Source organism: Callorhinchus milii, unplaced genomic scaffold (genome assembly GCF_018977255.1).
Source record: "Callorhinchus milii isolate IMCB2004 unplaced genomic scaffold, IMCB_Cmil_1.0 Scaffold3, whole genome shotgun sequence".
Lineage (NCBI taxonomy): Eukaryota > Metazoa > Chordata > Chondrichthyes > Chimaeriformes > Callorhinchidae > Callorhinchus > Callorhinchus milii.
In genome coordinates, this window is record NW_024704744.1 from 92,265,403 (window position 1) to 92,283,526 (window position 18,124).

General features: G+C 49.0%; 2 protein-coding genes and 1 non-coding gene across 3 annotated transcripts in view; 2 read left to right on the forward strand and 1 right to left on the reverse strand.

Annotated features, from left to right (window-relative positions):
• The window catches only part of pak5 (p21 protein (Cdc42/Rac)-activated kinase 5), a 46,128-nt gene extending 36,113 nt beyond the window's left edge, over positions 1-10,015 (forward strand). Inside the window, 6 exon segments of the mRNA XM_007905464.2 lie at positions 3,519-3,980; positions 5,118-5,251; positions 6,120-6,246; positions 6,913-7,038; positions 8,064-8,198; positions 9,854-10,015. Of these exon segments, the coding sequence (XP_007903655.2) occupies positions 3,519-3,980; positions 5,118-5,251; positions 6,120-6,246; positions 6,913-7,038; positions 8,064-8,198; positions 9,854-10,009 (1,140 nt within the window). The 3' untranslated portion in view covers positions 10,010-10,015.
• On the forward strand, positions 6,478-6,547 carry trnat-ugu. Its single transcript has one exon. It is a non-coding gene; the product is annotated as a tRNA-Thr (tRNA).
• Positions 10,016-12,552: 2,537 nt separating the features above from the next.
• lamp5 (lysosomal associated membrane protein family member 5) lies at positions 12,553-16,996 on the reverse strand. The gene is made up of 4 exons (XM_007885701.2): positions 16,979-16,996; positions 15,637-15,739; positions 14,791-14,979; positions 12,553-12,831 (listed from the first exon to the last, which is right to left on the reverse strand). The coding sequence occupies exons 1-4, from the start codon at positions 16,994-16,996 to the stop codon at positions 12,650-12,652; spliced, it is 492 nt and encodes a 163-aa protein (XP_007883892.2). The 3' UTR covers positions 12,553-12,649.
• Positions 16,997-18,124: the final 1,128 nt, after the last annotated feature.

An 18,124-nucleotide genomic window follows, 5' to 3' on the forward strand; every position in this document is an offset into this window, starting at 1 on the left:
AATGCGTCAGTGCCCGCATTATCACACAGCACTGAATCCGCGCACAATTAAAGGTGCCGCCTTTAAAGGTATCCAACCCCGTGCCGCTAAGCAGATGAAAACTGACGGGCTTCGTGCTGAGGGCAGGGGAGGGGGCTTCCCACAGCAAGGCTATGTTTTTATTGAGACGTGCCCGCTCTTTGCCAGTGACTCGTTACCGTACGGAGCAGATCAGCTTTGTTAAAACGGAATCTGTCTTTTGTCAAATGCAAATTCCGCTGCCGAGCTCAGACACAACTCTCCCCACTCTCCCCCCCTCCCCACCCCTAGGCATTGGAGACTGCACTCACCACCTCCCAGCAGAGAACAGTGATAAATTGGTGCCTGGGCATTTCTTTTCTGCAGCGTTAGCATAAAACTGCCAAACGATGTTCCACTGTAGAATTCAATTTCACAGTTCAGTTGGGCCCTTGATTACTCTGCCAAATTCAGATTAATGTGCGTTTAGCGAACATGGATCAAGGGGACTCCTGGCAGACAGCCACCGCTCTGACAATTGATCGCGGTGTCGAGTTTTATGTCCTGTCTTATCCTCGAACATTGCAGGTGAAATTGATTGATTAAGTGAATCAGTGCCTGTAATTATTTGAAATTGTGATACATCACGAGACTAAGTCCCAGGCCCTCTGCGAGAGACTGGGTGCATGACTGCGTCAGCCGGACTCACTCACTCGCACTCTCGCCTCTGAGTCAGAAGATTGTGCGTTCCAACCCCGCGTTTGAGCTCACAATCCAAACTGACGCTCCACTGCAGTGCTGGGGAAGTGCTGCATTGTCAGAGATGCCGTCCTTTGTCCTTAAGCCAAGGTCCTGTCTGTTCTTTTCCTGTGGAAAAGAGAAGGATGTTTCTCTGGGTGGGGGCCTGGTTTACAAATTGGACAGTCACGACTCGAAACAATAATCATCGTTGCATTTGATATAGGGACTGATCACATCCTCAAAGCGCTTCACAGAATATATTGTAAAGTGGATTGACTGTATTTTGTGGGAGAAATACGGCAGCCAATTACACGCAGCAGTGTCCCACAAACAGTCGTGTGAGTAAAATCTCACTTTGCCTTAGAATCTTGTGACAGCAATAATAATCCTTGTATTTAATATTGCGCCTTTTTATCATGTCATTGAGATGTCTCAAAATCTCAAAACCATAGTGTACTGAAAAGTTTATTGACTGTATATTGTGGAGTCCTTTAGCTCAGTGGTTAGAGCACTCGCCTTGCAAGTGAGAGACTTGGGTTTGCTTTCCAGCAGGGTGAAACCTTGGGCAAGCTTCCTTACTCCACACGCCTGATAATAATCCCTCAAGAAAATAAAAAGAATGATAAATTGTTCATGTCATGTCACTCCATGACTGTTTGCGGGACACTGCTGTGCGCATTTGGCTGTCACGTTTCGCCCACAAATATACGGTCAATTCACTTTACAGTATATTGTGTGAAACGCTTTGAGGCGTCTCGAAGACATGATAAGGAGCGATATCTAATGCAAGGATTATTATTTTTATTATTTTGCGGGTGAGCCCTACAGCCATTTGCACGCAGAAGGATCCCACAAACAGCCATGGAGTGAGTGACCAATTTTATCCTGGGGGTTGATGGCCAGGACACTGGAGAGAGAAACTCTCTTCTCTTTCTGAATTGTGCCATTGGATCTTTCACGTCCACCTAAACAGCGAAGAGAGTGGAATGATTTCACAAGGAATATGCCACACAACAGATGCCTTCCAAGTTGTTTAGTTTTAGTCCAAACCCAACGAACAACTTCTAAGCTCTGTCTCCCAACAGCTCAGACTGTGGTCTTACGCACACTGAGTGTTCAGTCCATCAGGGGATTGACACCTGATCTGCCTGAGCCTAACAACTAACACCAGATTTCAAAGAATCTAACAGACAGGACCTCAGTTTGTATTATCGAAAGACTCTGACAATGTTACACTCTCCCCAGCACTACCCTGGAGCATCAGCCTAGACTGTGAGCTCAAAGTCCCCAGTGGGGCTCAAACCCATAACTTTCTGAGTTGGAGGCAAGATGTCTCATTGATGTGATAAGGCGCTGTATCAAATGCAAGGATTAATATATTTTTCTCAGGATGATGTTGCATTATGCATTGGGTCACCAGTAAGCAGTAGGGTTTCCAATGATCCTGACACGTAACAACAACATCAAACTTGCATTTATATAGTGGTAATGGCTCAGAGAGCTTAACTAATAATCATAGCAATAACATTTGCATTGGATACAGCAACTTATCAGGTCATCTCAGTGGGGTGGGGGGGGTCTCAAAGCGCTTCACAGGATCTTGGTTCAAACGCCAAGTGCAAAGAGGTCCTGGACTTCTTCGTCTCAAAGATTGAAAATATCCGCTTGGCTGAATCCTCCTCCCTATTTCCCCTTTCGCACCCCGTGTCTACATCACCCCTCCTTCCACCAAGGCTCCTACCACTCCCCCCCCACCGTCTCTACATTCCTTTGCCCTGATCGTTCCCACCTCCCTCTCAACCACCATCTCACAGATGAAGCCCACCACCTGCTGCCTCGACAGCCTCCCCACCCAGCTGCTGGTCACCCAACCCCCCACTCCCCCCTTACTCTCCCCACTGCTGGCCGACACATCCAACCAGTCTCTCCCCTCAGGCTCTGTTCCTCTCCCCCTTAAAACCACTGTCATCGCTCCCCTCCTCAAAAAACCCCACCTCTCCAAACTCACAAATTACTGACCCATTTCCAACCTGCCCTTCCTTGCAAAAGCTCTGGACCTCATTGTCGCTAACCAGCTTTGCTCATACCTCTCTTCGTTCCCTCCTTGAGCCCCTCCAGTCTGGTTTCCGCCCTGTTTATAGCACAGAGACAGCGCTTATCAAGGTCACAAAGACTTCCTGTCTTTCCGTGACCAGGGCTCCCTCTGCCTCCTTGTCCTCCTGGACCTCTCCAACACAGTCAACCACGCTATCCTCATCAACCACCTCTCCTCCCTCATTCACCTCAGTGGGACCGGCCTGGTTTGAGTCCTCCTTAACAAATCGCCTTCACTTTATCTCCTTAAACGGCTTCGCTTCCCGTCCCCCTGCTCATCTGTGGTGTACCCCAGGGTTCCATTCTTGGCCCCCTCCTCTTCCTCATCTATGAGTTCCCTCTTAGCAATGTCAGACACAGGATTTTCCCCTCCGTTCCACCATTGGTGGCCTGTTTTCACCCACTACGCCCCGAAACTCTGGAGGATTCTTCCTCTATCCCTTTGCCTTGCCCCCTCCTTCCCCATCTTCAGGTCACACCTGAAGACCTTCCTCTTTGACCATAGCTATGGTCACCTCCTCCCTCCCTCTGGCTCGGCCTCGTGCTCTGCCAGTGTCAAGAGCTTTGGGACGCTACCCTGCATGAGAGGCGCTATATAAATGCAAATTGTTGTTCTTACTGTATTTTGCAGGTTTTGGGTTGATCCATTGGTAACGTATCATGTTTGTATATGTGTGTGTTTACAGGTGGATTATGAAAGACAAATAAGGGGTGTGAGTCCCCGTCTGACTGGGTCAGACACCTACCCTCGAGGTCCATCAAAGGTCCCTCAGTATCAGACAAACTCCACCCACTCAGTCACAAGCCAACAGTTCCCTTCCTCGTATTCCAAAGTGCCCCAGCACCACACGGCAGCACCTCAGCCCAACTCCCAATACGCTACCCAGGCTGCTTACCAATATCCCAGCTGGAGTTCCTCCACACAGCAGCAGCCCCCCACCAGGGTGTCCCACGAGCAGTTCCGAGCCGCCCTACAACTGGTGGTGAACGCCGGAGACCCCCGTGAATACCTGGACAACTTCATCAAGATCGGGGAGGGCTCCACCGGCATCGTGTGCATCGCCACCGAGAAGCCCACCGGCAAGCAAGTGGCTGTCAAGAAAATGAACCTCAGAAAGCAACAGAGAAGAGAGCTGCTCTTCAATGAGGTGAGCGGACCCTTCCCTTTGTGTGTAAATGGGTTTTTTATTTATCAACTCCTTGTCAACCTGCCTGCTCCCTCCGCTCCAGATCCCCTGCCTGGTCCACCATCGGCCGTCGGTCCCTCAGCTTCCGAGCCCCCACCCTTTGGAACTCCATCCCACAGTCCCTCCACCTCGTCTCCTCCCTTACCTTCTTCGAGGCACGTCTCAAGAATCTCCTCTTCGACCACGCCTTCAGCCATCCTACCCCTGCGCTCCCACACTTCCACCCTTCGTGATCCCAATCCCCTGTTGGGTCCAAATCTCTGTCCAGCGCCTTGACTTTCCTGACGTGAAAGACTCTCTAAAAATGTAATTTTGTATTGTACTGTTTTTTGCCTCAAAGCACTCGACTCACAAGCTAGAGGACCCGGGTTCGATCCTGGGCAAGGCGAAACCTTAAGCAAGTTTCCTTCCTTAGGCAAGTTTACCTAGCAGTAAGTAGGAACCTGGTTGTTAGTCGATTGACAGATCGCTTTCCAGGGGTAATAATCTCGTAAAAAAAAATGTACATTTGGTCACTCAATCCACCACTGATGAGGGATGAGGGACTTCAGTTATGTGGAGAGACTAGAGAGGCTGGGATTGTTCTCCTTGGAGCAGAAAAGGTTGAGCGGAGATTTAATAGATGTGTTCAAAATTATGAGGGGTTTTGATAGAGCAGATAGGGAGAAACTGTTTCCTCTGGCGGTAAACAGAGGACACAGATTTAAGAAAGAACCAGAGGGGAGATGAGGAGACATTATTTTACTCAGAGAGTTGTTACGGTCTAGGATGCACTACCTGAAAGAGTAATGGCAGCAGATTTGACAGGAGCTTTCAAAAGGGAATTAGATACTTATTTGAAAAGGAAAAATGTACAGGACTCTGGGGTACGAGCAGGGGAGTGGGACGAGTTGGTAGCTCTGCCAAAGAGCTGACACAGGCACAATGGGCTGAATGGCCTCCTCCTCCTCTCGCTCCTCCTTCCTCGCTCCCCCTCCTATCTCCCTCCTTCTCCCCCTCTCCCCTCAGCATCCCCCTCCACCCCCCCACCCCCCCCGCGCTACAGGACACCACAGTTGATCGGGTCGGTGAACCTCTAACTGTTTTGTTGTGTTGCAGGTTGTGATTATGCGCGACTATCACCATGACAATGTGGTTGACATGTACAATAGTTACTTGGTAGGGGACGAGCTGTGGGTGGTGATGGAGTTCCTGGAAGGCGGAGCTCTGACAGACATCGTCACACATACAAGGTACGAGGGGGAGCTCAGCGCAGCTATCGACACCCACCGCGACACCCAGGGGCTCAGTCAACTCATTGAATTGGATTAAAAACTCACTGAGAACCAACACTAGTTGTGCATTAGTATCCTGCACCTGAGAACACTCCGGGATTATGTAAGCATTGTAAATAGGATGCATCCCTCCAGGGAGAGAGTGCGCATTCCATTCCAACACACAGGAATTTCCATGAATAGGTGGCAGACGTGGAACTTTGTCTGTCTTGGAAATGCTTCACAAGATCACACGTAGATTTGGATGAAGAAGACCCTTCAGCACATCTGATCTCCTCCCTCCAGAACACCCACCCTGCCGTTCCCCCCTATCACAGCATCCAGCTGCTTTTTAAATGAGTCCTAGTGTCCTGGCCTCGACAACCCTTCCTGGTAACCTCTTCCAGTCGTTAATTACCCTCTGGGTAAAGAAAAGCTTCCTGGTGTCTCTCCTGAAATTGCCCCTTTACAGCTCTAACCCTGTGTCCTCTTGTTCTACTGTCCCGATGCATCAGAAAATATTGACCTGGATTTGCTTTTTCAATCTCATTTAATGGGCTTCTGCATGTGTCATATGGACTCCTTCTATGCTGTAAGATTCTATGACTGCTTGTGGGACACTGCTGTGCGCAATTGGCCACCGTGTTTCGCCCACAAAATATACAGTCAATTTACTTCACAGTATGTCCTGTGAAATACTTTGAGATGTCTCGTAGACGTGATAAGGCGCTGTATCAAATGCAAGCATTATTATTATTATGACCCTCTGCCAGTGATGTGCAAATGGGGGGTATTTTTCTTGCGAAGTGAGAGGAATTTATTTATGATTTGGTTCTTGTTGTTGCAGAATGAATGAGGAACAAATAGCCACAGTTTGCCTGTCGGTGTTGAAGGCCTTGTCATACCTGCATTCACAGGGGGTGATCCACAGGGATATAAAGAGCGACTCGATCCTCCTGACCAGTGATGGCAGGGTAAGTGATGTTTCTGGAGGATTGTCGGCCAGGACACCAGGACGTTAACAGGCGCAAACGAGACCTCAGTTACACGTCTCACCTGAAGGACTGCACCACCGACATTGCAACACATCCCCCAGCGCTGCTTTGGAGCATCAGCTTAGACTTTGTGATGCCAAGTCCCGAAGTAGGGCTTGAACCCACAACTTTCTGACTCGGTGGGTGAGACGTCTCACTGATGTGATGAAGTCCTGTAGCTCAGTGGTTAGAGCACTCGCCTTGTAAGCGAGAGACCTGGGTTCGATTCCCAGTAGGGAATAATAATTTGGTCACTCAATCCACGACTGTTTGTGGCCCTCTACTGTGTGCAATTGGCTGGGGCATTCCGCCCACAGAATACACAGTCAATTCACTTTATAGTATAGTCTGTGAAGCGCTTTGAGATGTCGCGAAGACGTGAAAAGCGCTTTTCAAATACAAGGATTGTTATTATTTTGAAGCGCTATATCAAATGCCAGGATGCAACCACAAGTTTCTACCCCAGAGACCAGAGTGCGAGTGACTGAGCCAGGCTCTGTCACACGCGCTGATCATTATTATTATTTTAAAGCAAGCCGTGGAAAGGTTCGGAGAAAGTGATTCCAGTTAGCAATGAGGCTTCACTGCTTCACGTTCATTTTTCAGATAAAATTGTCGGATTTTGGATTTTGCGCTCAAGTGTCAAAGGAGGTTCCCAGGAGGAAGTCACTGGTGGGAACACCGTACTGGATGGCTCCAGAGGTTATATCCAGGTTACCGTATGGGACCGAGGTAAGGAGATTAAGTTGATTCACGTGTATAATGAGGTCCAAGTGGGGTCTTAATATCCTTGAACAAGAGTTTACTCAGCAGCAAGTACAGGTCAGAGTGACGGAGAGTGTGACAGTGAGAGAGAGAGATAGAGAGTGAAAGAGAGAGTGAATGTGAGACAGAGAGAGTGAGTGTGAGAGTGAGAGAATGAGTGTGAGAGTAAGAGAGTGAGTGATTGTGAGAGAGAAAGTGAGATTGTAAGAGTGAGAGACGGTGAGTGTGAGAGTGAGAAAGTGTGAGTGTGAGACAAAGGGAGAGAGTGAGTGTGAGAGAGAGTGAGATAGTGAGAGAGGGAGAGAGTGATTGTGAGAAAGAAGGAGAGAGAGTGTGAGAGAGTGAGATTGAGTGTGTTAGAGTGAGTGTGGAAGTGAGAGTGAATTAGTCAGAAAGAGAATGAGAGAGAGACAGATTGAGAAAATGAGAGAGTGAGTGTGTGATGGATACAGGAAGAGGGGGAGAAAGGTCAGAGAGTGCAAGAGAGAGGGAGAGAGATTGAAAGGGAGACTGACCGAGCGAGTGAGAGAGCGTCGGAGAGTGACAGAGAGTGAGGGAGAAGGAGAGAGTGTGAGTCAGTGTGAGAGTGATAGGTGCGAGAGAGTAAGAGTGAGAGACTGAGTAACAATGAGAGAGTGAGTGTGAAGGAGAATGAAAGAGAGAGTGAGAAATGAGAAAGAGACTGTGCGAGTGAGAGAGGGAGTGAGAGACAGGGAGAAAGAGTGAGAAAGTAAGAGTGAGAAAGTAAGAGTGAGAAAGTGAAAGAGTGAGTGTGAAGGAGAGTGACAGAGAGAGTGAACAAATGAAAGAGCGACTGACTGAGTGAGTGAGTGAGTGAGTGAGAGAGAGGGAGAAGAATGAGAAAGTGAGTAGGAGTGAGAGAATGAGTATGTGAGAGAGTGAGAGAGGGAAAGTGTGAGAGGGAGAGGGAGACAGGGAGGGACAGAGATAGAGAGAGAGTCTGGAGCTAATGGGCTGTGTGTCTTTGGCAGGTGGATGTCTGGTCTCTGGGGGTGATGGTGATAGAGATGGTTGATGGAGAACCTCCTTACTTCAATGAGCCTCCGCTTCAGGCCATGAGGAGAATCCGTGACAATCTGCCTCCGAGGCTAAAGGACATACACAAGGTGCTCCCAACACTGCTTCCTAACCCCTTCACATGTCTGAGAGCCACTGCATAGCACATCACATCAACAAAGCAATTAGACATGAAAACTAATGGTGCACATCTCAATTCCTAATGAGCTCTGGAGAGCACCTTATCTCCCTCGCGTCCAATAAAGGTTCTCAACGTCAAGTGTGTTACAGTTAATGTGATTTAGAAATCACAGAATATTTTCAGACACCGCGATATCAACCCCCCACCCCCCCCCCCCCCGACTGCACTGGAGAGTCAGCCTGGACTGTCAGCTCAATATCCCCAACATGGGGCTTGAATTCACAACCTCCTGACTCAGAGGTGAGAGTGCAAAGTGATTTAACCAGTCTGACACACACCAACAGTGACTGAGCCAGGCTGACACACACACACACACACACACAGTGACTGCGCCAGGCTGACACACACACATAGTGATTGAGCCAGGCTGACACACATACACACAGTGACTGAGCCAGGCTCACACACACACACAGTGACTGAGCCAGGGTGACACACACACAGTGACTGAGCCAGGGTGACACACACACAGTAACTGAGCCAGGCTGACACACACACACAGTGACTGAGCCAGGCTGACACACACACACAGTGACTGAGCCAGGCTCACACACACACACACAGTGACTGAGCCAGGCTCACACACACCACACACACACACACACACAGTGACTGAGCCAGGCTCACACACACACACAGTGACTGAGCCAGGCTCACACACACACACAATGACTGAGCCAGGCTGACACACACACACACACACAGTGACTGAGCCAGGCTCACACACACACACAGTGACTGAGCCAGTGCCATCCATTAGATGAGATGTTTGTTCAGGTGGATGTTAAAGATTCTGCGGCTCTATTGGAGGGAATTTCTCTCTCTGGCCAACAATCCTCAGATAAAATCAGTCACTCACTTCATGACTGTTATGGAACATTCCTGTGTGCAAATTGTTTCCCGTAGAAATCACAGAGTCTCTGCTTGCACTTTACAATATGCTGTGGAGTGCTGGGGATGTTTTGATGATCCACACATCACTGTATTATAGAATAGAATCGTAGAATATTGCAGCACAGAAGGAGGCCATTCAGCCCATTGTGCCTGTGCCGGCTTTTTGGAAGAGCTGCCCAATCACTCCCACTCTCCTGCTCTTCCCCCTTGTAAATTTTTGCACTTCAAGTACCTATCCAGTTCCCTTTTGAAAGTTGTTATTGAATCTGCTGCCACCACCCTTTCAGGCACCACCCTTTCTCCTCATCTCCCCTCTGGTTTGTTTGACAATTATCTTAAATCTATGACCACTGGTTACCAACCCACCCGCCAGTGGAAACAGTTTCTCCCTATCTACTCTATCAAAACCACTCATAATTTTGAACGCCTCTATTAAATCTCCCCTTAACCTTCTCTGCTCTAAGGAGAACAATTCCAGCCTCTCCAGTCTCGCCACATAACTAAAGCCCCTCATCTCTGGTACCATTTTGGTAAATCTCCCCTGGATCCTCTCCAAGGTCCTGACAAGTTCCTGATGTGTGGTGCCCAGAATTGGACACAGTACTCTGGTGAGTTATTGGAGGTGAAGCATGTTGTTGTTCTAATGGTCTCTCTGGTGCTGTGTGTTAGGTGTCTGCCGTTCTGCGGAGTTTCCTGGACCTGATGTTGGTGCGGGATCCTGTGCAGCGAGCCTCGGCCAAGCAGCTGCTCTCTCACCCCTTCCTCAAGTTGGCTGGGACCCCCTTCTGTATTGTGCCACTCATGAGACAGTACAGGCAACGCTGAGCCCCCACTCCCACCTCTTCCCCCCCGCCCCCTCGCCACCCTCCCCCCCCACCCACCGACATCACACACAGCAGACAGGACTCCGAGGGTGGGAGTGTGGTGGTGAGCCCCAGTCACAAGGTTTTTTTCTCGGACCTTGAGGATGTATGGATTTTGTTCCACTGCTCTGATCTGCTGAGACCCGTCGCTGTTTAATGAGCGAGGCGGGGGGGGAGGGTGTGACTTGACTCCCCCCTGATTCGCAGCGATGTGGCAGCACAAACCTCTCAGGAGACAGCTCTCAACAACAAACGACATTTGTACAGCGTCTTTCGCATCGGGCGGACGTCCCAGAGAACAGGACATTACTGGTATCAGACACTGAGGGCTTCTCCCTCACTCCCTCCCTCCCTGTTCACCGATGGGGACTCAGCGTGGAATCCAGAGCAGCTCCACGAGATGTGGGATGAAATCCAGAAGGATTGCACTGAAGACTGAAGTCTGACTCCAGGCGAAATCGTGCTGCGTTCCTGCCTTTGTCTTTCTACAAAACTTATTTCTTCTTTTGGGGGCTGTGGGGGAGGAGGGAGAGATCATCTCTCTCTACCACGCTCGGATTTTCCCGTGTTTTGGATTGGATTTGTATCTTACCTACAGCAAGTGTTTTTTGATAAACTAACAGTATTTTCTGGTGACAGGAGAACAACCCGTCGTGACACAGATTGGGATTCCGATCAAGTCTTTTTTTGCAGGGACATTGAGGGGAGACGGGAGGTTGACGTTTTATGGTGTGCTTGTGGGGGGTGGGGTGGGGTTGGGGAGGAGGGGAGGGGAAAGGGGTTGAGTTACGTCAGTTAAAGAACTATTGAAACCTCTCGTTTCACACTTTGAGGTGTTGTGTTAAACACAGCTGAACCTGCCGAGAGTTGCCGAGTTTAATGCTGGCTCGTTTCAGCCGGCTGTGACCTAAGGGCATTGCTGTTCAGGGCGTTACAGTTGGTGTGGTGTTATTTATTGAGTGTGTGGGTGCATGTGCTCACCGTCACGCACGGTTTGATGGGAATTATGGTGCGTCATAGAGTGAGCGAGGTCTGTACACAACCCGGCAGAGAGAATAAATCAGTCTGGTTATTTATTAAATGAATCGACGTGTTTGTGTTGTTTCGATCGGTTCCTGTCACAGCTCGAGACAGTCGCATTCTCGCCACCGAGTCAGAAGGTTGTGGGTTCAAACCTCACCCCCACCCCCCCCCCCACCCACCACGGCGGGACTTGGAATCACATAGTGACGCTCCAATGGGGCGCTGGGGGGGTGGGGTGGGGTTTGAACCCACAACCTCTGCACTGTCAGAGGTGCCGTCCTTCGGATGAGATGTTAATTTGTGGTCCTTTCTGCGCCTGTTCAGGTGGATGTTAAAGATCCCGCGGCGCTGTTGGAAAAGCGAAAGGAGTTTCTCTCTCCCGCAGTCACGGCCGACAAGCCTCCAAATAAAATTGGTCACCACTTCATGGCTGTTTGTGGGACACTGCTATGTGCAAATTAGCTGCCACGTTCACCCACAAAACGTACAGGCACTGCACTTGGTTAGTCCTGCAAAGCACTGTGTGATGTTCTCCCAACTTGAAAGGCTTGTTGGCACCTCCGACAATGCGACACTGCATTCGAGTGTCAACTTAGATTATGTGATTTCAGGCCCCACGGAGCCCTGTAGTGTAGTGATTAGCACGCGTGCCTCGCGAGCGAGAGGACTCGGGTTCAATTCCCAGGCGGGGTGAAACCGTCGGCAAGTTTTCCCTTGCTCTGCACGCCTCTGTCAGGATGTGGAACAGATATGCTCTGGGCTGATGCTCCAGTACAGTGCTGGGGGAAGCGCTCCTTTATTGGAGGTGTCATGCTTCGGATGAGGTGAGATGTTAAGCAGCGTTTCTGTGTATGTCAGACACCTGGCTGAGCACGGTGATGGGTTTCCCTGTGTGTCAGACACACGGCTAATCACAGTAATGGGTTTCAACGTGTGTCAGACACTTGGCTGATATTAAAGCAACAGCAACAAAATTACATTTGTCAGCGCCTTTCACGACAGGCGCTGAAAACTACTTTGCAGTAAATTCCCTAAATAATCACCATGTCACTGAGCACAGCCATTGACATTCACATTGTCACTGACATCACAGCAAACCTCCAGCGCCGTTGTCACTGCAAGGCTTACCCACAGCAGCCGAATGTCATAAAGTACATGGATATTATTATATGTTACATGCTATAAATTGACCAAAAAATGACAGAGAGAGAGGAAGCAAAGCAATGACACGGTGCGATTTTTAAATGAACTTTTATTTTAAATAGAACGGCTGCTGAATGTCTTGACATTCGTTGTTCATGGCTTATTAATCGTGCTTAATTTCTGCTCCTGGATTTCTTCGCCTTTTTGAACAAAGCACATCTGGAGTACAGTGTACGCAACGATTTAGCAAGTGGCTTGACCTATTTATAGATTGCGTGTGCGTTTTTTTAAAGAAGTTTACAGTTTATTTTAATGGCTGCCCCTCCTTCCCCTCCCTCCCTCCCTCCCTCTCTCCCTCTTTCTCTCTCTCTCTCTCCCTCCCTCCCGTCGCTGGCTGGTGAAGGTGCTGGGCTAGCGTTGAGGGAGGTACTATTCTCTACATGTGCTTGTATTGTGCTCTGTCTCTGGGGACCTGTGTCTGCCTGGCGGTGGCTGTGTATTTCTGGTGGAGGTGGTAGACAGTCAGCATCACCACGATGATCAGCCCCAGGGTCAGCCCCAGAATCAGGGGAAGGGTCTCCTCCAGCCTCTCCTGCTGGTCCACCACGCACTTGGATGCTGTGGAGAGAACAACAGACCCAATGTGAGGAGCTCGGGACAAAGCGGATCTCGGGCTGTATCTCACTGTAAACTCTTAGATACAGCAATAACTTCATTTATATAGCGGCCTTCACGCATTCCGGAGCGCGTACCAGTGGTGGAGCCGTGGGGAAGGGGTGAGGTGACCGTGGACGCAATCGAAGAGGAAGGTCTTCAGGCGCGATCTGTAGATGGGGAAGGAGGGGACAAGGCGGAGGGATTGAGGGAGGAGGAGGCCGGAGCCATTTAAGCGGAGGCAGCGGGGTAGTGGGTTGGAGAGTGAGCAGGTCTGAGGTAGGGTGGTGCCAGTGTACGAAAGGATTTGAAGAGGAGTGTGAGGATCTTACAATCGATCCGTTCTGTGATAGGGAGCCAGCAGAGCCTGGCAAGGACTGGTGTGATGGGGGTATGGAGTTTAGCACGGGTGAGTGTGAGGGTGGTGGAGTTTTGGATTAGCTGGATGTTGTGGATAGCGGAGCTGGGGAGACCGGCGAAGAGGGCATTTGAATGGCTCAGGAGGGAGGTGACAAGGGTTTCGGCTGCATTTGGGGTAAGGAACATCATAATAGTGCCTGTATCTCACCGTTAATTCTTAGGTACACATACAGTTACCCTCCTACTATATACAGATATCTCCCCAAGTGTGTGTACATATTGTACATATCATATTTTTTGAATAGCACCGCGGAATCTTTAACGTCCACCTGTACAGGTAGTCGGGACCCTGGTTGACATCTCAATGCAAAGCAACCCCAGTACTGCGTCCAGCTCTGCACTGGAGCGTCACCTTAGACAGTAAGTTGTACTTGGGACTTGAACCCACCACCTTCTGGCTCAGAGGCCAGAGCGCTATGGACTGACATGCTAAGCATTCTCTGCCATTCTGTGACACAGCGCCTTATCACCTCATTGAGACACTTCAAAGCGTCTCAAAGCGCTTCACAGAATATACTGTAAAGTGGATTGACTGCGTATTTTGTGGGCAAAACGTGGCAGCCAATTGCAACAGCAGCGTCCCACAAACAGTCGTGGATTGAGTGATCAAATTATTATTTTAAAAATATTTTTTAAGGGATTATTACTCCTGGAAAAGCTCATCGACTAACAACATGCTGCTGGGTAAACAATAACACGTTACATTTGCGTTGCACCTTTCACATCAGGAGAGGAGTGTGGAGTTAGGAAACTTGCCTAAGGTTTCGCACTGCCCGGGAATCGAACCCGGGTCCTCTCACTTACGAGCCGAGGAGACGGTGCGAATTTCAGGGCTCAAGTTTCACGCGATGTTTTACAAAGAAACGCCAGCAAAATGGCCAGAGGTTGGAAAAACCCGAAGATAATGTGCTTTCCATCAGGAATGTGCAGAGATAAGAGGGGTTATCAGGAGGGGGAGGGTGAGTGTGAGCAAAATCAACCTGGACTTTATAGATCGTGAATGACGTCACACGTCCTTCCCCCCTCGCAAGCGAGAGGATCCAGGTTCGATTCCCGGACAGGGCAAAACCTTAGAAAAGTTTCCTTACTCCGCACACCTCTGTTTACCGAGCAGGAAGTAGAAATCTGGCTGTTAGTATGGCTTTTCCGGGAGTAATAATTCTTTCCAAAAAAAATTATAAATTGGTCACTTCAAAACAAGTCGTCTTTCAGTCGCACACTGACCAACTATTATTATTAAAAAAATGTGGTCACGACTGTTTGTGGGAACGCTGCTGTACACAATTGGCTCCAGAATTTTGCCCACAAAATATATGGTCAATTCACTTCACAGTATGTTCTATGAAGCGCTTTGAGGCATCTCAAAGACATGATAAGGCGCTATATCAAATGCAAGGATTATTATTATTATTATCTCCACAGCTGGCCACTGCCTCCTCCACCCCCGCCCACACACACCCAAACACACACACACTACCCCCTCTCCCTCCCGCTGGTCACTACCTTCACTGAAGATGAAGTCACTGTTGATGTCGAAGGGCTGGATGTGTGTCTGGGAGAGAAACAGGGACACCATTTTGTGGTGGTCGCTGGAGATCAGCACCAGTGTCTCCTGAGCTTTACACTTGTACGACTTGCCCTCGGGCGTCCGGAACAGCGTCAAGTGGTGAGACACTGCCGTGTGCTTCCCGGCTGGAGAGACAACAATAAATTACGTTTACACAGCGCCTTTCACATCGGGAGGACGTGCCAAGGCACTGGACGCGAGGTGAGGAGGGGTAGGAGGGCAGGGAGAGGAGGGGTAGGAGGGTGGCCGAAGGTGTGATCAAAGAGGAGGGTCTTGAGACGGGACTTAAAGGAGGCAAAAGAGGGAGCGAGGTGGAGGGACTGTGGGATGGCGTTCCAAAGGACGGGGTAGAGAGGCTGAGGACAAGGACAAGAATTTTGAGCTCATGCACAGACACACACTCACATAGACACACACACACACACCGACACCGACACACACACACACACCAACACACTCACTTACACACAGAGCCTCATACACAGACACACATATACACTTACACAGACACAAATACAGCCACACACACACACACAGCCATACACACGCACACAGACACACATACACACACAGGCACACACATACAATGCATAATTACATTTACACAGACACACAGACACAGAGACACACAGATCTGCTGAGCTGCAGTAAGTTGCAGTGTGAACAATCGTGAAACGCAAGATATCGAGGAAACGTTACGGGCCCCTGGTGCTGCTAGTCAGTGCGCTAGTTATACTAGTAACAATAACGGCTGTCGCCGTTACCGTTTGCTATCTACTCACGGTTTATGGCGTCTTTAAAGTAGGCTTGGGAGGTGTCATAAACAAACTGAATCTTATTCACCTTCCAGAATCGCTCCTGAATCCGGGATGTGTTGTGGGTGTCCTGTTATACACATATACACAGCATGTAAACACTCCTGTACATTATATACACGTCCTCTGTAAGTCCTTATATACACAGTATACTATATACATACAGTCTGTAAACTTCCATACACTGTATACACAAAACAACAACAACATATTCAGCATTTATTTAGCAGCCCTCACACAGGGGAGCGTCCCAGAGCGCTTGACAGTGATGGAGCATGATGCTGAGCCAGGGGGAGGGGGAGGAAGGTTTTCAGGCGTGACCTGAAGATGGGGAAGGAGGGGGAAAAGCAGAGGGATACAGGAAGAGTGTTCCAGAGTTTCAGAGCATAGTGGCTGAAAGCGCAGCCACCAATGGTGGCCGATGGTGGAACGGCGGCACGAGGGACATGCAGGAGGCCAGAGCCAGTCGAGCAGAGGCAGCAGGTGGTGGGTTGGTTGGGAGGTAAACAGGTCGGAGAGGTAGGGAGGTGCCGGGGCATGAAGGGATTTGAAAACGAATGTGAGGATCTCTAAATCGATCCGTTCAGGGATAGGCAACCAGTGGAGCCTGGATAGACCTAGTGTGATGGGGGGGTGGGGGGGAGCAGAGTTTAGTGCGGGTTGTATGTGGGTGGCGGAGGTTTGGATCAGCTGGACCCTGTGCATGGTGGAGCTGGGGATTTGAAATGTGGAGGCGGGAGGTGACCAACACACGGACGAGTGTTTCGGCAGCGTCTGTGGTAAGGTACGGTCGGAGGTGGGCAATGTAGCGGAGGTGGAAGAAAGTGGTCCTGGTCAGGGATCGGATGTGGGGAAGGAAGCACAGCTGTGGGTCAAACCTAACGCTTGGGTTAAGGAGGTCAGAGACGCAGGATAGAAGACGCTGATGGAAGCCATACTGATTGGCTCGAGTGTCTGGGCTTTCATTTTGAGGGAGCGCCCGGAGATCACAGTTATACCACGGGGATGAGGAGATTTGGAGTCAGACCTCTGGATTTCAGAAGGGCAATGCAGTTGAGGGTTGCATCAGAATCGCTGTGGGTGGAAGTCCAGAGGGAGAAGAGGTCCGAGGAAGAGGGACTCCGGTGGAAGGTTTTTCCAAGGTCCGAAAAAGATGGTGGCGGACTTGGAAGAGGGGAGGAGAGGGGGGGGAGGGGTGGTGCGGGAGGAGAGGGAGATGAGGAAATGGTCTGAGATGATTTACACGATGTGTAAACCTTTATATATACACAGCTTGTAACCAACGTATGCAAAGTCATACTGTATGTACACGCTCTGCAGCCCTCATTTGCACGGTTATTTTCTGGGATGTTACCCTGCGTGAGGGACGCTGTATAAATGTAAGTTGTTGCTGTTGTTGTTGTACATGCAAGGCCTGTAACCACATTTACAGTTATATTCTATAACAAATATAATGCATTATATATTACACACATTGTTTGTTCTCTGATCCTAGGAAACGGTTATACATAGCTATACATTGTATACACATATATATATTTACTATACATTCTAAATTTTATTTTATAATAAACATTTCTGTTTGTCCCCGGATCTCAGCAACAACGAAAACTTATAGAATTATCATAATAGAACTAATACAATGTACTTTATTAGAATAATAACAATATTATTATTATATTATTATTATTATTACTTTATTAGATACATATACAAAAAAATACAAACAAATGTAAAATGATGAGGTTGCTGTGCTCTGGGAAGTTTGCGGGCTGAGGCTATTTTATTTACGCTCGGAGCTCAGTAATCATTTATAAAGATGTACATATTGTATCATATGTATTAATATATAATGTATTTATTTCTACATTGTAAATAGTGCGTATGCTGCATATATTATATATATTATAAAATATATATAATTATATAACACAGCCATTCGGTTGGGGAGGCGTCTCCGAAATAGAAATTGTGGACCTTCAGTTTGGGGTTTTTTTATTATTAAAAGGCACTTATCAGACTTGGGGTCAGAACCTTCTGTACACAGAAAAAATGTAACATTTAAAATGTAGTCATTCACAGACCAGGAGCTTTGGTCCTAGAATCATAGAATATTCCAGCCCAGAAGGAGGCCATTCGGCCCACCGTGCCTGTGCGGCTCTTTGGAAGAGCTACTCAATCACTCCTCCGCTCTTACCACATAACTTTGCCAATTTTCCTGTTCAACTTCCTCTCCAATTCCCTTTTGAGAGTTGTTATTGAATCTGCTTCCACCGCCCTTTCAGGCAGCGCATTCGCTGTGCCCTCCGGTTACCGACCCACCCGCCCTGTGCCCTCCGGTTACCGACCCACCCGCCCTGTGCCCTCCGGTTACCGACCCACCCGCCCTGTGCCCTCCGGTTACCGACCCACCCGCCCTGTGCCCTCCGGATACCGACCCACCCGCCCTGTGCCC